Raw genomic sequence first — 22,501 nt, forward strand, 5'->3', positions numbered from 1 at the left:
CTTAACAACTGAAGAAACGATCCACGAATGGTACCACTAAGGTCAAGAAGAAAATGTTGCAGCAGAGCTGGAGCACAAACTTCCAACTACCTTCACTGGTGGCAAGAAGGAACTGGGGGGGGGGAGCCCGTGGCTCCCCTTATAGCACGATATACAAGCGCCACTCCAGGGGTCGCCGCGGTGCTCCCCCAGTACAGGTACTGCTAAAGGAAAAACTTCCGGCACTGGTGCACATAGCGAGCACGCTCACCTTCTGTGGAATACACATGAGCAATCACTCGAAGAACAACAGAAAATATGGAAATGGCAGAAGTGCTAAATGCGTATTTTGTTTCAATTACTTAGACAAGTTACATGTTTTCAAGTCACCAGGGCCTGATGAAATATCTCCTCAGTCAGCTCCTTGAGTATTCTAGGATGTATCTTAGCCATTAGCAATTATCTTTGAAAACCAATGGAAGAGGCTGAGATTCCAGAGGATTGTAAAAAGGCAAATATAGTGCCAATCTATAAAATGGGGAATTAAGACAACAAAGGGGAATTACAGACCAGTCATCTTAACTTCAGTATCTGGAAAGGTAATGAAGCAAATAATTAAGCAATCAATTTGTAGACACCTAGAAGATAATAAACTGAGAAGTAACAGTCAGCATGAATTTGTCAAGACCAATCATGTCAAACCAACCTAATAGCTTTCTTTGACAGGGAAACAAGCTTTGTGATGGGGGCAAGCGGTAGATGTGGTATATCTTGATTTTAGGAAGGGTTTTGATACTGTCTCGCATGATCTTCTCATAAACTATGGAAATACAACCTAAATGGAGCTACTATAAGGTGGGTGCAAAACTGGTTGGAAAATCGTTCCTAGAGTAGTTATCAGTGGTTCACAGTCAAGGTGGAAGGGCATATCAAGGGGGTCCGGCAGAGATCAGTTCTGAGTCCAGTTCTGTTCAATGTCTTTATCGATGATTTAGATAATGGCATACAGAGTACACTTACAAAGTTTACAGACAATACCAAGCTTGGAGGGATTGCTTTGGAGGATAGGATTAAAATTCAAAATGATCTGGACAAACTGGAGAAATGGTCTGAAGTAAACAGGATGAAATTCAATAAGGACAAATGTAAAGTACTCCACTTAGCAAAATGCAATCAATTGCACACATACAAAATGGGAAATGACTGCTTAGGAAGGAGTACTGCAAAAAGGGATCTTCGAGTCATAGTGGATCACAAGCCAAGTATGAGTCAATGGTGTAACACTGTTGAAAAAAAATAGCTTTCTGGGATATATTAACAGGAGCGTAAGCAAGAACACGAAAAGTAATTCTTCCACTCTACTCCGCGGTGATTAGGCTCCAACTGGAGTATTGTGTCCAGTTCTGGGCACCATATTTCAAGAAAGGTGTGGACAAACAGAGAAAATCCAGAGAAAAGCAACAAAAATGATTAAAGGTCTATAAAACATGACCTATGAAGGAAGATTGAAAAAACTGGGTTTGTTTAGTCTGGAGAAGAAAAGACTGAGGAGGGACATAATAACAGTTTTGAAGTACGTAAAAGGTTGTTAACAAGGAGGAGGGAGAAAAAATGTTCTCTTTAACCTTTGAGGATGGGACAAGAAAAAATGGGCTTAAATTGCAGCAAGGGCAGTTTAGGTTGGACATTAGGAAAAAATTCCTAAATGTCAGGGTGGTTAATGCAATGGACTAAATTGCCTAGGGAAGCTGCAGAATCTTAGTCACTAGTGATTTTTAAGAGCAAGTTAGGCAAACACCTGTCAGGGATGGTCTTCAATACTTAATCCTGTCGTAAGTGCAGTGGACTGGACTAAAAGACCTCTCGAGGTCCCTTCCAGTCCTATGATTCTATGATTTGTCAAGCAGTGACACTTCTTGCTTAATTCAGTCAAGTTCAAAAAGCTTTTCTCAAGTCTGATTGACTAATCTCAAAAGTCAAGCAACCCTTCCATTGTGTTTGGCTGCTCCATATCTTTCTTTGTCAAGTGTTTTCCTGGTGTAAGTTAAACTGAAATTAAATTTCCAGATGACACCAATACTTTACAGAGAACCAAACTGCAAAGGAACTTGGAAAGATCATAGTAGGGCTGCAAGCAAGGACGACACATTTAGAACCAACCAGTGCAACGTTGTACACACAGATAAAGGATATAAACAGCGCAAATACAAAACAGGGGAACAGGGAAAAAGAATATTAAAATGAATTTATTATGCAAAATTACTCTATTCTAACCAACCAATGTAGTTGCCACAGGAAAGGTGTAGAATTGAAATAAGTAGAAGAGATAGCTAAAATATTATATGTTTCAGGAATATGTCTACAATGAGATAGGGAATCACTGATATAAATTACTGACAAGTAAAATAGCACGTTTTCTAAGGAGAGATTTAGCCCACGAAAGCTTATGCCCAAATAAATTTGTTAGTCTCTAAGGTGCCACAAGTACTCCTCGTTGTTTTTACTAACTTGTTGATAACCATTCTACAAAAAGGCCTGAAGCATTTGCAGCATTTTCCACTATTTTGATCTTCTGCTCAGAATTATACATCTACACATTTCACAGCAATGTACCTCAGAAAGTTTCCTGGCAAGAAACAGTGTTTACATACTAAGTAACTGAAACTGGTAGATATTGTTTCACTGGAGTAGCATAAGCAAGTACCTTGAATTTAAACAATAGCAGACATCTTTTAAGAAGTTTGGAATTTCAAACAGAAAGGATGATAGAACAGAAATAATACTAAGCTATTTTAGGTGAAATTAAACCAAAACAAAAGTGCTTTTTTGCTGCCCTTACAGCTAACTTTAATGTGAAAGATTTAGAGGACAAAGCCATTTTAATAACGTTTTATACTGTACTGCCAAAGTTATTACCTTACTTAACCTTGTATATGCATATTATAAAAATCATCCATTTATGTTACAGTGAATTACTTTGGGTTAACAGTGAGAACACAATACCTGAAATGAATTTCAAATGATGAGACCTCATTAATCATGTTTTTTCAGATATCAATGCCACAAGAGAAGGTTTTCTACTTTGCTTGAAAATTTAAAAATTTAAGCCCCACTTGCAAAAGTTTTGGCCCCCTTCTACTCCTCATTAACAAGTTCTTGGAATCTACAATGTAAATTAACCATAACAAAGCAGGATATTATTTTTTCTATACCTTTTGTAAGAAAGCATACATCAGTGGCTTCAAGGAAAACTGAAACTAAAAATCCCCACCATTTGACCACCTTTGCTAACAATTTGGAAACATACATCCAAGTAGAGGAGGAGATGAACAGAAATAAAAACCTGCTTTAGTAGATATTACATATGACACTTAGGGAAAGTGTACATAGATTACCTGCAGTAGTCTTGTTTATACTAAAGGCAAAATCACTCTGCCTAACTAATCAGTGGTCTGAAATGATTCTGGAGCTAGACTGAGGAAAATTATTCAAGCTTCCTTCATAATCATACTTGTAGGAAAACCTTTTCAAGACACTCAAACCAATCATTAGGGATCCTACTGGCAGAAATTAAATGACTGTTCATGAGGAGGAGAAGGAGTTTGTTTAAAAAAAAAGGTTGCTAGCTGATCTGAAAAACAATCCAAAGTGAAACCAATTCCCCTTTAATACAAGAAACTTAAGGGGCCAAAACTTGCACAGAAAAGTGTTCCAAAAATTCCCTAACTAATTGCCACATCATTTGTTATTCCTAATAAAGCTGTGCTCAATTCTTCCAAAAAATAGATTTTCTATAGATATCCATCTAAAAACTGAACTTTCACAGTGAGCAGGCATGCATTTGGAAATAACGGGACTGTAATGTCATCTTCATTTTGTGCCAATCGTCTCAAAACCCAGTTGTTTTGGTTTGAATATGAAAGTTACAGGCACACATACAGCATTGTTTAAACATAATTTAAATTTATGCAGACAGATCACACAGCAATGTAAAATCTATTTTTGGAATCTCAGAGTTCTGGTCCATTTATCTATCAGACTCATACAAACTAAGTGCTTGTCTACACTTACAGTACTGCAGCTGAGCTGCTGTAGTGTTTCAGTGAAAATGCTACTTCATCAACAGGAGAGCTTCTCCTGTCAGGGTAATTAATCCACCTCCACAAAGGTGGTAGCTATGTCAATGGGAGAAGCCCTCCCAGCAACATAGCACAGTCTACACTGAGGGTTAGGTTGGTAATAACTACATCACTGAGTGGTATCGACAGCACTATGTCGACAGGACAGCTTCTCCTGTGGCACCGATACAGCACTTTAATTGTAGACAAACTCAAGACTAGCAACTTTTGTTCGCTTACAGCATCTGATACATGCACTGTTATTTTATTGTCAGTGCCCAAGAAGCATACATTTACCTTTGCAGAGATATATCTGATGAGATAAAATAAGAAGACAGAGTCCTTTAACAAAGAACATTAAAGGTTTGAGTAGCAGACTTCTATGTATCCACAAAATCCAAGTGTTTAAGACACTAATAGTTTAAATGATTGTTTCAAGATAGGAAAACAGCCTGAAAATAAGTCAGAGTGACATATTCTAAACTGCTAATCAAGTGGCCTGCAATAAATGCAAAGCAAGGTCACACTGCCAATAATTATTATTACTGCAAGATTTATGAAAGATTTATGAAAGCACAGATGTTACAAACACACTTAAATTCTAACATTTGCTTATGGCTCACAATGTAATGTTTAATGGGTACTAAAATTTTAAGACAAAACATTCTCTCAACTTTTACTCATTGGAGATCTGCTGTCTCATGAAACAAAGAATTTGACGTCTAATGTAATCACTAAGTCAGACTAATCTCAAAAAAAAAACAAAAAAACCTGACAGTAATAAATGCATGTTGACTGAAATTATGTTCCAGATATGATACAGCTAATCTTCTGAAACTTAAATAATAAATAGATTTCGTAATACCTGTTTACAAGCAAGACAGTGGAGGCAGTGGAGTTAAAATTACTACTATATTTAATGGAAATCAATATGTGCTAATACCTCCTATGTTCTAGTTACCATCTTTGGAATATCTGGATTTATAGAAACTGCAAAGGAAGACAGACAGACAGTTTGGTACCGAATGTTAGTTTTCTTTTAATAATGACAGAAATATTTTAGATATGCAATCCAGAATTATAATGTACAACTCTAAAGAAAGATTTTCTGTTAATGGCACAAAAATGTAGGTAAGCATAATGTCTTGAGCACTGATCTACACCAGATCTTGCAGTCCAAGGATATTCGGCCACACTGGTACTCAGAGTGAAGACTTCAACAAACCACCGGGTGCTTCAGAGTGTGATGTTGGTGATTCAGTCAGTGAAGAATGAAAGTGGCTGCTCAGAACTTCAACACAGATTATTTGACCTTCAAACATCACGAGACAAGACGTGATAGGCTAATGGCTAATAGGATCAATGCCATGCTTTCAAGAATGATCTCCACTTGGTAAACTTTATGATGCTTTGTTATGACAATATTAACCACAGATGAGAATGCAGTATGGCATAAGCACAAAGATTCTGTACAATGAAATATTTATGTATGCAGGACAACCTCCTTGCCCTCACCAGGCTGTGTTAGCATCCAGTCACAGGGATATCACTGCAAGAGATTGCTGGCCCAGACTGCCCAAAACATGAAAATATATTCAAAGTTTTGCCATATTCCATTATGCTGCACATTGGAGACATACACATCATTTTCACAAAAATCAGGTCAACTTGGACCTAAACCTTCACAACTAATCTTTGACAGCACAGATATACTATGTTGTCACATTAGCAAACAATTGAGAGCTATGATTCCTGAATCTTCACATAGTCACAGAGCTGATAATTTATTACAGGGAGTAGAGGTATTTTGTGGAATTATATATAGATATATGTTCCCACAAATATTTTTCATTATTCCAGGTTCTTTGGTAGGTATCTACAAAGATAGTAAAGATGTTCACAAACTGATGATGCAGTAAAACTTAAAGCTGTGGTTGGGTGCAGAAAGAAAGGATACGGATTTTTTTAAAGACCTTTTGGGATGCCCAGAGTCTACCAACTCCAAACCTTTAGGGATGACTAAAGTTCAGTGCCAGAACTTGCTTCATTTTATTGTATTTGGATCCCTGCAAGTTCATCACTAATAGTAGTTAGCATCTTTACGGACTAGCTGAGTAATCAATTAGCAACAAAATAGAGGACCATCGAAGTAAGAACTTCAACTCTGTCACGCTATTCTTTAGGCAGAAGGACTTTCAACAAACTCTCAATGCGTGGAAACGTGAATTTTCTGTGTTCAGATACTTGAGGCTATCAAGCACATGTGAAATTGCTTTAGGGAAGGGGGCAGCAAAGAGAGATGACGTCCATACTGAAGGCCCAACTGCTTTTGGATAATTTTTACCATCATATGCATCACTTCTTTGAGATGTCATCTAGCACTTTGAGGTTACGATTCATAGAGACTGGCATCACATTTCTCTTGACTTACTTTTTACAGGGGACACACACAAACACCTAGACTGTCCAAAGCAGTGGTTCGCAAACTTTTGTACTGGTGACCCCTTTCACTTAGCAAGCCTCTGAGTGCGACCCCCCTTTATAAATTAAAAACACTTTTAAATATATTTAACACCATTATAAATGCAGGCGGCAAAGCAGGGTTTGGGGTGAAGGCTGACAGCTCGCAACCCCCCCATGTAATAACCTCGCAACCCCCTGGGGGGTCCTGACCCCCAGTTTGAGAACCCCGATCCAAAGTATTTTCAAGCAATGCTGAATCAGCTGTAGTTACAACCTGAAAGTCTAATAGACAGAGTTATTTCAGTGTACACAGGCATCACCTTTATCTAATACTAAAGACCGTCACTTGACTCCAGATGAGCCAACCTTCTTCTGATCTTGAAGACTATGAGACTGGTTAACTTACAATTCACCATTGTTCTATGCACATGAGCTCAGAGGTACATCCCGAGTACATCACTCCTGCTATGATACTCTCCAGCCATCTTGGTCATAATTCACTAATCATACAGTAACAGACAGCAGGCAAATTGGAGTCCTGGGCAAACGTTTCAAACCTGGACACCTAAAGTTAAATTACCCAACTCACATTTAAGAACATAAATAGAAGTGGTCTGATTTAAAAAAAGGGTTCTCAACAAGCTTGGAACTCCCACTGATTTTTATGGGACTTGGATGTGCTCAGCAACTCTGAAAAGGAGGCCACTTTTATTTTGATACCTAAAAATAAAGACTGGAATCACTGCAGTTCCTGTTCAGAACCAGACAAAATTTAACCAACGGTAAATACAGATTCTGTTTCTATTGAATAAAAAAATATTTCATAATGTGTACTTTTTAGTGGAAATGTATATGGATTGTTTTGTTTCAGAGTTTGTAAGTGGAAACAAGTTCATTATGAATATTCTGAATAAATGACCACTTATTTTGGTTTTTCATTATGTGAAACACTCCTTAATTCGGCGTACAGTACAAATACAAAGGCTCTCATCCCTTATATACAAATACATGTATATATTATATTTCAGAGTAGCAATGTTCTTCCTCTTCACATATTCTTTAAACTTATATTATTCTGCCTATAGTTCTCATTTTTATTTTTTATGTCACAAGTTTTTTCCAAAACTCTACATCTTCTACTACTTTTTTCTAGGGCTGTCAATTAATTGCAGTTAACTCATGATTAACTCAAAAAAATTAATTGTGATTAAAAAAATTAATCACAATTAATCGCAGTTTTAATTGCACAAATAATAGAATACCAACTGAAATTTATTAAATATTTTTGAACGTTCTACATTTTCAAGTACATTGATTTCAATTACAACACAGAATATAAAGTGTACACAGCTTGCTTTACATAATTATTTTTATTACAAATATTTGCACTGTAAAAATGATAAAAAGAAATAGTATTTTTCAGTTCACGTCATACAAGTAGTGTAGTGCAATCTCTTTATCATGAAAATGCAACTTACAAATGTAGATTATTTTTATACATAACTACACTCAAAAACAAAACAATGTAAAACTTTAGAGCAGAGATGGGCAAACTACATCCAGCCTGTGGGACTGTCCTGCCCGGCCCTTGAGCTCCTGGCTGGGGAAGCTAGGCCCCGGCCCCTTCCCTGCTGACCCCCTCCCCCGCAGCCTCAGCTCGCCGTGCCGTCATCACTCTGGGCAGCAGGGCTGCAAGCTCCTGCCAGGTAGCGCGGCGGTGTGGCTGGCTCCAGCTGGGCGGCATGGCTGGCTCCAGCCGGGTGACATAGCTCCCAGTCCTGCTGCTCTGAGCAGCATGGTAAGGGGATGGGGAGCGAGGGGAGTTGGATAAGGAGCAGGGGTTCCCGGGGGGGCAGTCAGGGGACAGGGAGCAGGGGGGAGTTGGATTGGGCGGAAGTTGGGGGCAGCGGCGGCGGTCAGGGAATGGGGAACAGGGGGAGTTGGATACGGGGTGGGTTCTCAGGAGGGTGGTTAGGAGCAGGGGGTCCCAGAAGGGGACAGTCTGGGGACAATGACCGGCGGGGGTTGGATAGGTCAGAGGTTCTGAGGGGGGCAGTCAGGAGGCAGGAAGTGGGAGGGGGTGGGGGCCAGGCTGTTTGGGGAGGCACAGCCTTCGCTACCCAGCCCTCCATACAGTTTCAGAACCCCGATGTGGCCCTCAAGCCAAAAAGGTTTGCCCACCCCTGCTTTAGAGCCTACAAGTCCACTCAGTCCTACTTCTTGTCCAGCCAATCACTAAGACAAACAAGTTTGTTTACATTTACAGGAGATAATGCTGGCCACTTCTCACTTTCTGGTGGCATTGTAAATAAGAACAGGCATTCGCATGGCACCTTTGTAGCCAGCATTGCAAGGAATTTACGTGCCAGATATGCTAAACATTCATATGCCCCTTCGTGCTTCAGCAATCATTCCAGAGGACATGCTTCCATGCTGATGACACTCATTAAAAAAATGTGTAAATTAACTTTGTGACTGAACTCCTTGCGGGAGAATTGTATGTCTCCTGCTCTGTTTTACCTGCATTCTGCCATATATTTCATGTTACAGTAGTCTCGGATGATGACTCTGCACATGTTGTTCATTTTAAGAACACTTTCGCTGCAGATCTGATAAAACGCAAAAAAGGTACCAATGAGAGATTTCTAAAGATCGCTACAGCACTTGACCCAAGGTTCTAAAATCTGAGAGGGACAAAGTGTGGAGCATGCTTTTCAAAAGTCTTAAAAGAGCAACACTCCGATGCAGAAACTACAGAATCCGAACCACCAAAAAAAGAAAATCAACCTCTGCAGGTGGCATCTGACTCTGATGACGAAAATGAACATGTATCACTCCGCACTGCTTTGGATTGTTATCGAGCAAAACCTGTCATCAGCCTGCACACATGTCCTCTGGAATGGTGGATGAAGTATGAAGAGACATATGAATCTTTAGCGCATAATAGATTGCGACACTGGCTGCAACAGTGTCATGTGAACGCATGTTCTCACTTTCAGATGACATTGTGAACAGGAAGCAGGCAGCATGTAAACAAACATGTTTGTTTAAGCAATTGGTTGAACAAGAAATAGGAATGAGTGGACTTGTAGGCTCTAAAGTTTTACATTGTTTTATTTTTGAATGCAGTTATTTTTGTACATAATTCTACATTTGTAAGTTCAATGTTCATGATAAAGAGATTGCACTACAGTACTTGTATTAGGTTAATTGAAAAATACTATTGCTTTTGTTTTTTACAGTGCAAATATTTGTAATAAAAAATAAATATAAAGTGAGCACTGTACACTTTGTATTCTGTGTTGTAATTGAAATAAATATATTTGAAAATGTAGAAAACATCCAAAAATATTTAAATAAATAGCATTCTATCATTGTTTAACAGTGTGATTAATCGCACGATTAATCGCGATTAATTTTTTTAATCGTTTGACAGCCCTACTTTTTTCTACCTTTCAGTTTGTTAAAACTATTAAGAGACTCTGATTGTTAGCCTACAATATGACCTTCATAATGCTGCTAAAAACACTTTTCCCCCCTGAGCAATCCAAAAAGAAATCATATTTCTGAAGATTAAAAATAGAGAAACCAAAAGATAAGGCCAGGGCATCTCACTAACCCAATCCACAGAATAAGCTTTAAGACAGCAGAGTTTTAAAAAAAAAAAAAAAAAAAAAGGATTTTTGTTTAATACATAGGATTTGAATCAGTTTATAAAAGTGTATTTCAATATTATGTTTCCAACTATAAAACTGCAATTTTCAAACTATAAAGTTAGTTTTGAAATAGCAAAGTCACTTTATTTCAGTGTTCACAACAATTCTCTTCCAATACAAAATGTTCAATCATAAGGAATGAGAGTTAAGAGGAAAGTTTGTGTGTTGCAAGTCTACATATGTTAAGAGGTTTAAATCACATAATAATAAACCAGAAGAGCAAAGCTAGCTTATACATGCTCACAGGGTTTTCAGCATTGTACATAAAGACAAAAGAATGCATGGTCCATGGCCTATAAGGAGATGATGATCTTTGTGTCACTAAACCAACTAAGAGGCATCGGAGTCCTTGGAATTCAAAGCTTTGTTTTATATAAAAATGCATTTGTCATAAACAGATAGTTAAGGTCTCTTTTACCTGTAAAGGGTTAAGAAGCTCAGTAAACCTGGCTGACACCTGACCAGAGGACCAATAAGGGGACAAGATACTTTCAAATCTTGGTGGAGGGAAGTCTTTTGTTTGTCCTCTTTGTTTGGGGGTTGTTCGCTCTTGGGACTAAGAGGGACCAGACATCAATCCAGGCTCTCCAAATCTTTCTGAATCAGTCTCTCATATTTCAAACTTGTAAGTAATAGCCAGGCAAGGCGTGTTAGTCTGATTTTTGTTTTCTCAACTTGTAAATGTTCCTTTTTGCTGAGAGGATTTTACCTCTGTTTGCTATAACTTTGAACCTAAGGCTAGAGGGGGGTTCCTCTGGGCTATATAAATCTGATTACCCTGTAAAGTATTTTCCATCCTGATTTTACAGAGATAGGTAAAAATTTTCTTTAATTAAAAGCTTTCTTTTTAAGAACCTGATTGATTTTTTTCCTTGTGTTAAGATCCAAGGGGATTGCATCTGGACTCACCAGGAATTGGTGGGGGAAGGGAGGGGAGATGGTTAAATTCTCCTTGTGTTAAGATCCAAGGAGTTGGATCGGTGTTCACCAGGAACTTGGTGAAAAAGCCTCTCAAGGCTGCCCAGGGAAGGGAAGGTTTTGGGGGGACAGAAAGTGATCAAGACACTGAAATTTCTGGACGGTAGCAGTGTTACCAGATCTAAGCTAGTAATTAAGCTTAGAAGTGTCCATGCAGGTCCCCACATCTGTACCCTAAAGTTCAGCGTGGGGGAGGAACCTTGACAGCATTACTTAATAAATATTTGAAATTAATAATCATAAAGCCCCTTTTTATTTCTAAATAAATTTAAAGCTTAATATGTGCTGGTCAAGAGACATTGTTAAAAGTGTAAGATTTGCTTTTGGGTTGGGAGAAGGGTAAAATTAGCTAGGGTAATTATACCTAACACACACAGTTCTTTGTGGAGGTAGTCTGGATGTGGATGTTAAGTGTTAACATTAATCCAATAAACGCAATCATTCACAGGTAAGACCAAAATTACAAAACTACACCTTCAGTATTTATAAAGAGTGTATCACTGAAATATCTAGGAAATTTCTGAAAGGAGCATTCAATTTACTGCATGAAAATAAAATAAATTAGGGTAAATTTGAAGTACATAAGGAAAAGTAATAAATGGTCACTTATGCCTAAATTAACAAAAAATTATTCATTTTTCATAATATTTCCTTTTGAGTGTTCATGTTTTTCAGTAAGTCTTCAGCCTCCTTGAAACAAGAGTAAGCAGAACCAAACCTGTCAGTTCCTCGTATAGGTTTAAGCCCTGTCCTCTAAATAGCATGCCAGTGACAGAGCTCCCCATATCAGAGTTGTATCAAACATAAAATCTTGTAGTTCAGTTTAAACAGCTAGTTAAAGTTTAAGTAAACCTCATCTATATTTAGGTACCAGGTTAGAGTACCAGCTGAAAGATCACAACCAGGAGTGTAAACTAAATTTTTCACAATTCTGAACAAGACACTAAATATCACAGTCAAAGATGGGGCCAGTAGTCTGCAACTATTTAGGGTTTTAAGAGTCTGATTTAGTCTTCCATTAAATTAAGTGGTGATCTATTTGTGATTTGGCTTTTAAGGTGACTGATATTACTGCAGTCCATGTGGATGGCCGTGGAATGACCTTCTAGATCAATTCATTATATCCTTGGACACAGTAACAGAATTAAAATGAGAAAGCATCAAGATCTGTTTTTTTGTCTTTTTCATATTGCTAACAGCAGGGGTCAAGGACAACACAGTGGCAAAAAAAATGTCATCTTCATACACAGATTGGACTACAGTTCCAATTATCAAATAAATCATATTTCTTAAAAATGTACCCCGCCTCTCAATATGAAGCAATTAGAAACCTAACATTGAGCCTCCTGGTTTACCAGAAATCTACAGCTTGGCAAATACCATGGAATTAATTCAGAAACAGCTAAGGAGAAGTGTTAACTGCTGGCATCAGAAGTCTCTACTTGTCAGTTTCCTCTTGCAGGCTATAGCTGTGTAGATTTGATGAGCTTTCTTCTCAAAAGACAATACTTTAAAGTACCAGGGCATAAAATTAGATCCCCAATTTCCTGATAAATGACACATTGATAACCATAGAAAAATTATCCACATTATTTTAGTGATATGGCAACTCTATCTTTATAAATTTGTGAGGAGGTGATCTTTAGGCTCTATTTTCAATCTTGGATTATGTCAGTAGAAAATGTAAGTGTTCTCTGAAGCATAGCTTTTATCAGAAATTCTCTAGCTGTAGTCCATATACCACAGAGTACAAAGAGTCCTATGGAGCACTCCTCCTCATTTTACCCTTCTAATTGCCTTGCAAAAAATTCCTAAAATATTTTCCAAATATTTCCATAGTACATTTTTGTAAGGAACTGTTCTATTTACCACAATTATGTTCTGCACTCTTAAATGGAACATGACCACAAAAAGTGAGAGGTGGTGGGTCCACAGGGCAATCTTTGTATTCAACTGTGGACCACGCTAAAAATAAAAGTTTCAGAATCCTTGGTCTAGATCAACCTTATGTAGGTATGAATTATGTTCCACTGTAACTTATGTAAAACAGTAGGAAAATATGGTCAAAAGAACCCTATTATACTGAAAGCTACATTATGTAGAGAACTACATACTGTAATTATTTTAATTGTGCTATTTTAACTGTGAAAATGCACCATTTCCTCTTTCTGCTCAAGGACACCCTTGAAGATTAGATATGTCATCTAAATTGTTTTCTTGTGATTTAAAAAAGTCACAATACATTTTAATTTCCAGAGAGGAGTATATGTTTGCCTCTCCCAGACCTTGGGTCAGTCTCTGCTTCCACCACCCCACAAATGAAGACCTATCTTAAAAAAAGTCAAAAGCTCCATACAGAAAGAAACAGAAGTTTAAAAAAAGTTTTCCCTTTCCCTTTCAATCATAACTCTCCTGCTCAAGTATTTAAGACAAATATATTTACCTATCAATTCAATTTTTTTTAAATGTCAATTTAAAAAGAGGCCCCTGTCCACTAAGGAATTCAAACAAAGCATATTTGAACACAATTTTAAAACAATATTTTAAATATGGTTCTAAGACCATTTAGCCTTGTCTATACTGGCCAGCCAAACTAAGTTAGAAACTGACCAATAAACAATTTTCAAAAACTCTCTTTAAAGGATAATGTAGCTAAGGCTAAAGAACGTGTATTTAGTAACAAAAAGGAGAGAAAATAAATTCAGTTATTCTAACCACCTACCATGCTCTGCTCTAAATGTACTTACCATCAACCACATCCATCAGAGTTCTCAGTCCAGTTTTAGATCTAATCCTGCAAGGGCTTAGGCACTTCACAGGCCATACCCCAGCACCTCATAAAATCAGAACCTCGCACTGTAAACTCCTTGGAACATAGGCATTTTACTATGTTTAACATGGACACCTATCATAGAATCATAGAATTCAAGATCAGAAGGGACCATTATGATCATCTAGTCTGACCTCCTGCAAGATGCAGGCCACATAAGCCGATCCACCCACTCCTGAACTAATTCTCTCCCTTGACTCTGCTGTTGAATGCTCCAAATCATGATTTAAAGACTTCAAGAAGCAGATAATCCACCAGCAAGCGACCCCTGCCCCATGCTTCGGAGGAAGGCGAAAAACCTCCAGGGCCACTGCCAATCTACTCTGGAGGAAAATTCCTTCCCGAACACAAATATGGCGATCAGCTGAACCCCGAGCATGTGGGCAAGACTCTCCAGCCAGACACTCAGGAAAAGGCTAACAATATCCCAACATTGACCCTTTGTACTAATTACCAGTGTGGCACGTTATTGACCTATTGACTAAACCCGTTATCCTATCATACCATCCCCTCCATAAACTTATCCAGCTTAATCTTAAAGTCATGGAGGTCCTTCGCCCCCACTGTTTCCCTCGGTGGGCTGTTCCAGAATTGCACTCCTCTGATGGTTAGAAACCTTCGTCTAATTTCAAGCCTAAATTTCCTGACTGACAATTTATGTCCATTTGTCCTCGTGTCCACATTAGCACTGAGCTGAAATAATTCCTCTCCTTCCCTGGTATTTATCCCTCTGATATATTTAAAGAGTGCAATCATATCTCCTCTTATCCTTCTTTTGGTTAAGGAAAACAAACTGAGCTCCTCAAGTCTCCTTTCATATGACAGGCTTTCCATTCCTCGGATCATTCTAGTGGCCCTTCTTTGTACCCGTTCCAGTTTGAATTCATCCTTCTTAAACATGGGAGACCAAAACTGCACACAATACTCCAAATGAGGTCTCACCAACGCCTTATATAACGGGACTAGCACTCCTTATCTCTACTAGAAATACCTCGCCTAATGCATCCCAAGACCGCATTAGCTTTTTTAACGGCCACATCACATTGCCTACTCATAGTCATCCTACGATCAACCAGGACTCCTAGGTCCTTCTTTTCCTCCGTTACTTCCAACTGGTGCATCCCCAGCTTATAACTAAAATTCTTGTTAGTCATCCCTAAATGTATAACCTTACACTTCTCATTATTGAATTTCATCCTGTTACTAATACTCCAGTTTACAAGGTCATCCAAATCTCCCTGGAGGATATCCCGATCCTTTTCCGAATTGGCAATACCTCCCAACTTGGTGTCATCCGCAAACTTTATCAGCCCACTCCTACTTTTGGTTCCGAGGTCAGCGATAAATAGATTAAATAAAATCGGACCCAAAACCGAACCTTGAGGAACTCCACTGGTAACCCCCCTCCAACCTGACAGATCACCCTTCAATACGACCCTCTGCAGTCTCCCCTTTAACCAGCTCCTTATCCACCTCTGGATTTTCATTTCGATCCCCATCTTTTCCAATTTAACCAGTAATTCCTCATGCGGTACCGTATCAAACGCCTTACTGAAATCAAGATATATTAGATCCACCGCATTTCCCTTGTCTAAAAAATCTGTTATTTTCTCAAAGAAGGAGATCAGGTTGGTTTGGCACGATCTACCTTTCGTAAAACCATGCTGTAATTTGTCCCAGTTGCCATCGGCCTCAAGGTCCGTAACCACTCTCTCCTTTAAAATTTTTTCCATGACTTTGCATACTACAGATGTTAAAGTAACAGGCCTGTAGTTAGCCGGGTCACTTTTTTCCCCCTTCTTGAATATAGGAACTATATTAGCTAATCTCCAGTCAAACGGTACAACCCCCAAGTTTAGAGATTTATTAAAAATCATCGCTAACGGGCTTGCAATTTCACTCACCAATTCCCTTAATATTCTAGGATGAAGATTATCCGGGCCCCCTGATTTACTTCCGTTAAGCTGTTCAAGTTTGGCTTCTACCTCAGATACCGTAATGTCTACCCCCATATCTTCATTCCCGTCAGTCCCTCTACCACTATTCCTTAGCCCTTCATTAGCCTCATTAAAGACCGAGGCAAAATATTCGTTTAGATATTGTGCCATGCCAAGATTATCCCTAATCTCCAGTCTGTTTAAAGTTTTAAGCGGTCCCACTTCTTCCTTCTTGGTTTTCTTCCTATTTATATGGCTAAAAAACCTTTTGCTATTGGTTTTAATCCCCTTCGCTAGGTCCATCTCCACCCGGCTCTTTGCCTTTCTCACTGCTTCCCTACACCCTCTGACCTCAATAAGGTAGGTTTCTTTGCTGATCCCTCCCATTTTCCAGTCCTTGTACGCTTTCTGTTTTTTCTTAATCACCCCTCTGAGACGCTTGCTCATCCAGCTCGGTCTAAAACTGCTACCTACAAACCGTTTTCCCTTTCTCGGGATACAGGCCTCTGACAGCTCCTGCAACTTCAACCTGAAGTAACCCCAGGCGTCTTCCGCCTTTAGATCCCTAAATATGTTAGTCCAATCCACTTCCCTAACTAGTCGCCTCAATTTAGTAAAGTTAGCCCTTTTGAAATCGTAAACCTTAGTCTCAGATGCAATTTTGTTTATCCTTCCATTTATTTTGAAACGAATTAGCTCATGATCACTCGAGCCAAGGTTGTCCCCTACAACTATTTCCTCAACAAGGTCCTCGTTACTCACCAAAATCAGATCTAAAATGGCATCCCCCCTCATCGGTTCAGCAACTACTTGATGAAGGAATTCATCAGCTATCACATCTAGGAAAAGCTGAGCCCTATTATTATTACTAGAATTTGTTTCCCAATCTATATCCGGGAAGTTAAAGTCTCCCATGATCATACAGTTCCTATTAGTATTTACCTCCTTAAAAACATTAAAGAGCTCTCTATCCATATCCAGGCTAGATCCCGGCGGTCTATAGCACACCCCAATCACTATCCCAGGGGACGCTCTAGTAGTTTTCTTCCCCAATGTCACCATTGCCCAAACAGACTCCGTATTATCCATTGCATTGCTAGTTATTTCGTTACATTTCACCTCATTATTGACATACAATGCTACTCCCCCACCTTTACCTTTGTTTCGATCTTTCCTAAACAGCACATACCCTTCCATACTGTACTCCAGTCATGGCTACCATTCCACCATGTTTCGGTTATTCCTACGATATCCGGTTTCAATTCTCGGACCAGGAGCTCCAGTTCCTCCATTTTGTTACCTAAGCTTCTCGCATTGGTGAACAAACATCCTAATTTTTGCTGTTTGGCTCCTCTCACCCTTTTCACCCACCTTGGTAGGGACACAGTACTACCTATATCATGCTGTATAAATAATACATAAGCATGTGTGCTTGTAAAAATGCCAATACATGAAAGGATATGTTCCTTATATAATCTGCATCCTTTTATATACTGGATGACATAGTTAGCAATAGCATTTCTAATTAGATGGGTTCAGGATGTGTTGTGACAAGTACTATTTATTTGCAAAATGGAGCATCATCATCTCTTTACATTTTTATCAATTAAATGACAAGATTAGACTAACATACCATCTCTTTCATTCCCTACATGTCGATAAGCATTAGTCAACAAATAAGAATTCTACAAATAACAACAACCCACTGTTGCTAACTCTTTATTTCCCCATTATATTTCAATCAAAGCTCTAATAAATTTGCATAGTGTTTTAGTGATAGTGAAATCATAAAGTGTTACTTCCATCAGTGTTTAAAACATGAAAGTTTTTCCACCTTAAGTGACATCTGTTACGTTTTATGCACAACAATTTCACACTAAGTCTGAACTACCAGACAACTATGGTAATGCATGAATTATAACCAATCTCTTGTGCATATATACAAATCTGAAGACAAAAGAACAACAAATATTTTATGGTCAATTTTGTTATATAATTAGTCTGTGGGCTTTAATAAAAAGATTACTGGCACAGACACAGGAAAAACAACTGACATGAGATAATTATTTTTCATCTTTAGATTATGTTCTTCCTGGGAATAAAAATTAAGAAATATCAGAAATCTGACAAGATAAATATACTGCAAAGATTACAAACTACTGTTTACTTTACACATCCATTAGAACACAGAACAAATGTACATGTTGAAATGCATGTTTTGACAGGTATGTTACTGTACTGCATAGTGCATACACCATGCGGATCACAATAGAAGAGAAATATAATTACATGAACCCATTATATCGGGGTGGCCAAATTTACTGACCCTCCGAGCCACATATGATAATCTTCAGAAGTTCAGGAGCCTGGTGCACCTGCCGGAGCTCAGGGCTTCAGGCTGCAGGACATGCCTGCTGGGCCTTGGGACTTCAGCCCCAGCAGGTCCTGCTGAAGCCTTGAGCCCCAGCAGGTCCTGCTGTGGGGCTAAAGCGCCGAGACCCCCCTCCCCTGCAAGGCAGAAGCCTCTAGCCCCACCCTGAGCTCCTCCCGCCCTAGCCTGGTAGGTGGGGAATAGAGGGTAGTAAGGGGGCATCTGCAAGAGGCACTTTAACTGTAAAAGTGCTACATGTGGCTCATGAGCTGCAGTTTGGCTGCCCCTGCACTATATCTTTGTGCTCCCCCAATATATTTCCATTGTGCAAACCAACTGCACAGATAGTGGTAAAATCCTTCATAATACCACATTAGAATTCCAATGCAATCATGGCAGCAATCATGGCACCAAGAGCCCTTCCCTTCACTCCCCACCCTTCCCTGTGATAGTACTGAGTGTTGATATCATGAGGCTGTTCCTGCACTTGCATGTTAGTTCTGCTGAATGGGCAAGATTGATAAACTCAGTGCCACAGAGGTATTGTCAAAGTAAGGAGTCTGAGCTCTAAGCTGGCAACTTTTCCAAAGGGAGGGAGACGGCAAGGTAAAAAGATGTGTTCTACATTCACTTATCTCTGAAGCCTACCATACATTTCAAACAACCCATAAAAAAATCCTTACATCTGAAAAAGCAACTTGTCCTAAGTGGGTCAAACTCCTTGCATCCTCTTTATAGGATGTTGGTACACTAGTATATATTACTTTGCATGCCACTCCCTAGCCCTTCAGGTAGAGCTACCATGAAGGGGAAGAAACAGGTCTTATCAGTACAGAGCAATAGTATCCAGGGAGAGGAGAAGGAGTTCACATACATCTAATTAGTATTACTGTGAGTTAGTATTGTAAGAACATTGTGCAGAACATCTACAGTCCCTGGACAATCAAAACTAGAATCACAATAAACATGCATGCACATGCTCCCCTTCACTCTCCTGTAATGGTAGGACTGGGAGTATAATAGTCATTACCTTGACTATTAATAACTTTCTTTTTTAAGAAGGGAAGCTGACAAGAATTGAGAGAAATCTGAGTAAGAAATGAGAACCTGACAAATACTGTGAAGCAGCATTTTCAACTGCCAACTGGAGAAAACAGAACATTCAGGGAGTGTTCTCTGTCAAACAATGGACAGCAATCTGGATTAAGAAAAGTACCAAGCTGCATTTTTATTTAATGCTGCATGCACACACATCCAGTTACATACACCACAACAATTTATCCATTAGTGAAGGATTCTATAAAATACAACATTCCTAAAGGCTACAGAGTAAGCGTCAAATTATTGCAAACAAATCTAGGTAAAAACGCTTTCATGAAAAATGTTAATATAGTCACTAGTACAGGTTGAATCTCTCTAGTCTGGCACCCTCGGGACCTGACCGGTGCCAAACCAAAGAATTTGCCGAACCACGGGAGGTCAATATTATAAGCAGGTCTCTTTTTAGTTTTATCTCGCCAAGACAAATAAACGGAACAACACTTGCAATGCAACCTAGCCAAGGCTTACTGGCTCTCTTCATAACAACGGGTTAGTGTTGTTACACAATGTTACTGTACTGGCACAAGGAAATAAATAGATAAAGCATAAAAAACATAAAATAAAATTATGCCAGACCACTGATATTGCCGGACCAGAGAGTGCCGGACTAGAGAGGTTCAACCTGTATTAGCTATGCTATTAATTGGTTTGTTAAATAACAAATTCTATTATCTATACATAAAATAACCTCCATGCAGAGTTCATCAGGTGCTCAAATTATGATTTCCTAAAAAGTTTATACCTGTACTTTCAGCTCAATATAAAAAAAATGTAAAATAGCACAAAGGCTGTGGAAATTATAGAGAAGACAACTTAATTATGTACATGTGTATAAATGCATCTGCTTACATTGCAACAGCCTCATAATGTTCTATAAGCTCAAGTATTCATTGTTAATGAATTATTATTATGATTTCTAAATCCTTATTCACCATCAGGCTATTTCATATCACATTTCAGCTAAGCCCTATAAAATGGGATAGTAGTATTATTTTGTTCTGCCTTGTGGAATACCTGTAGATTATTGTCTTCATTTCTCATTTCTGAGCACAACAGTGCACACAACCTGGCAAAGGGGTTAAGCGAGTTCTTTACTTCTCTCAGCAGTAAACGCAGGATAAGGTAAAGAGCTGAGCTGACTAATTCCAAAAAGTGGTGTCACAAAGTAATCTTGGAAGCCTAAGAATGTCAACTTCAACACAAAGTCTTGGGGACAGAGCAGGGGATCAGCAAGGTATTCTCTCCTGTTTTTACACTGATATGGAGAATCCCAGATGACAGAAAGGCATTAAACATACAGACCATTATTAATTTCAGCACTGCAGTACATTAAATGCACCACTTCTACAGAAGGTAATAAAATTTCCGTCATTGGTGGATGTTAATTTTAAATAAATTATTACAGAGTATAATGTAAAAAAATCATCTCTCTACTTCAAGACAATTACCACCACAAAACAGACATGAGCATAAGACACACAGAGTAACCTGGGTTCAGTAAATAAACTTAAACAATATTGTATATTTCCTTAAAAAATTATAAATTCTCTCAAAATGAAAACCCAAGTAGGATTTTAAAACAGAATATTACTAAAATGCAAGGGTATAAGAGGAAGAATTCTCTTGTTGTTAAGGCATTGGACTCAGAGTGATATGGTTCACTGAGAATGATTTTTGTTGTTCTCTGAACCTTGCTTTTGCAATACAGGTAACAGAAAACTTTTAGAACCCCATGAACCCTAAAAAAATTAAATAATTTTATTATATACTAACACCTGCAAGTATACAATTGTGTATATTATATATACACATATATGCACACACTCCTTTGAATGTTCTGCCACATTTAAAATACACTCGCCATACTTAATCATCCCATAACATTGTTCATAGGTCCTATCTATGCAAAAGTTTTTAAATTGGAAACTACAGATGATGCATCTTTCTTTGTAGTCACAATACTTTTTTTTGCTGCATGAACATGGAACTGTCAAAGAACTGAATTTACAAGTACCAAAAAAGCTATTTCAGTATTCTGTTGTTCCCTAGCAACTAGAATCTGCTGATATTTTCTCATCACAAGTGGGTAATATGGATAAAATCTGTTGTGTTTCAGTGAAATCATGTGTCAACGAAAGCAGTTCTGCACAGCAAGAAGCACCAAGCTGTAAATCATGTGGTAAGCCAGGAGGTATGTTTTAACAGATGTAGACTTTGGCTTTAAAATCTAAATTGGTAATTATGATATTTAAATAAAGAGGTTTGTTAAACATGTCATTTGGGGATCATACATTACCTTATATTTACTAAAACCACCACATGGGGGTCAAGGAACATATGAACAAGTCTGCATCACCTAATTATTAAGGATCAAATTCCAGCTCCCTGGAGAATTTCATTCAGATTCCAGAATATTCATGGATTTTAAAAAAAAAAAAAGGTATCTGGCCTAATTAGTCAAGATAAGGACTAGTTATTGAAAAGAGAAAAACCAGTTCCTCCACATTAAATTCATTTTTCTCAGAGAAACATGTCCCCTTGCCTTCACTGTAGGGAACGGAAAAGCAATGAAGACAAGGGAAAAGTAGAGAATACCTACTAAATAATCATTCTAGCTCAATAATTATTATACTTCTATAGATATTTCTAATGAATAATGCTTCTAAAGAGGAGAGAGGATAGCAAATAAAGTTTGTATAGTGCTCTGTAAATATGTGAATGCTTGACCAAATTTCGGGACAGATTTCTTCCAAAGAAGCAGACATTTTCCATCCAAGAAGCAGCTTTCACTGTGTCATGGAGTTAGCTTTAATCCCTTGCAGGAGGAGGATCTGTTTGCTACATATGACTCAAATAAAGCAGCTTAGTCATATGGCAATTGACTATTTTGAAACCTTTTTTGTCTTGTATCTGGGATGGAAACCTATAAATAGATATGTTTTCCTGAAATCCTTTGTCCTTTTAAAATAAGTCTTAGTGGCTTTCTTTAAATCTAAAATTATGCCAGA

The 22,501-nt window shown here is 38.3% G+C and overlaps 1 protein-coding gene across 10 annotated transcripts in view; it reads right to left on the reverse strand.

Moving 5' to 3' along the window:
- The window catches only part of PRIM2 (DNA primase subunit 2), a 282,728-nt gene that overhangs the window by 195,706 nt on the left and 64,521 nt on the right, over positions 1-22,501 (reverse strand). The window contains exon 7 of one of the 10 annotated variants that reach the window (XM_039531673.1): positions 5,386-5,409. The exons of 8 other annotated variants lie outside the window; for them this stretch is intronic. In XM_039531673.1, coding sequence (XP_039387607.1) covers positions 5,401-5,409 — 9 coding nt within the window. In that variant the 3' untranslated portion in view covers positions 5,386-5,400. Of the gene's footprint in view, positions 1-5,385; positions 5,410-17,665; positions 18,114-22,501 lie in introns of those variants that run through there. One more of the 10 variants, XM_039531672.1, reaches the window with a different exon arrangement.

Source organism: Mauremys reevesii, linkage group 3, assembly GCF_016161935.1.
Source record: "Mauremys reevesii isolate NIE-2019 linkage group 3, ASM1616193v1, whole genome shotgun sequence".
NCBI classification, from domain to species: domain Eukaryota; kingdom Metazoa; phylum Chordata; order Testudines; family Geoemydidae; genus Mauremys; species Mauremys reevesii.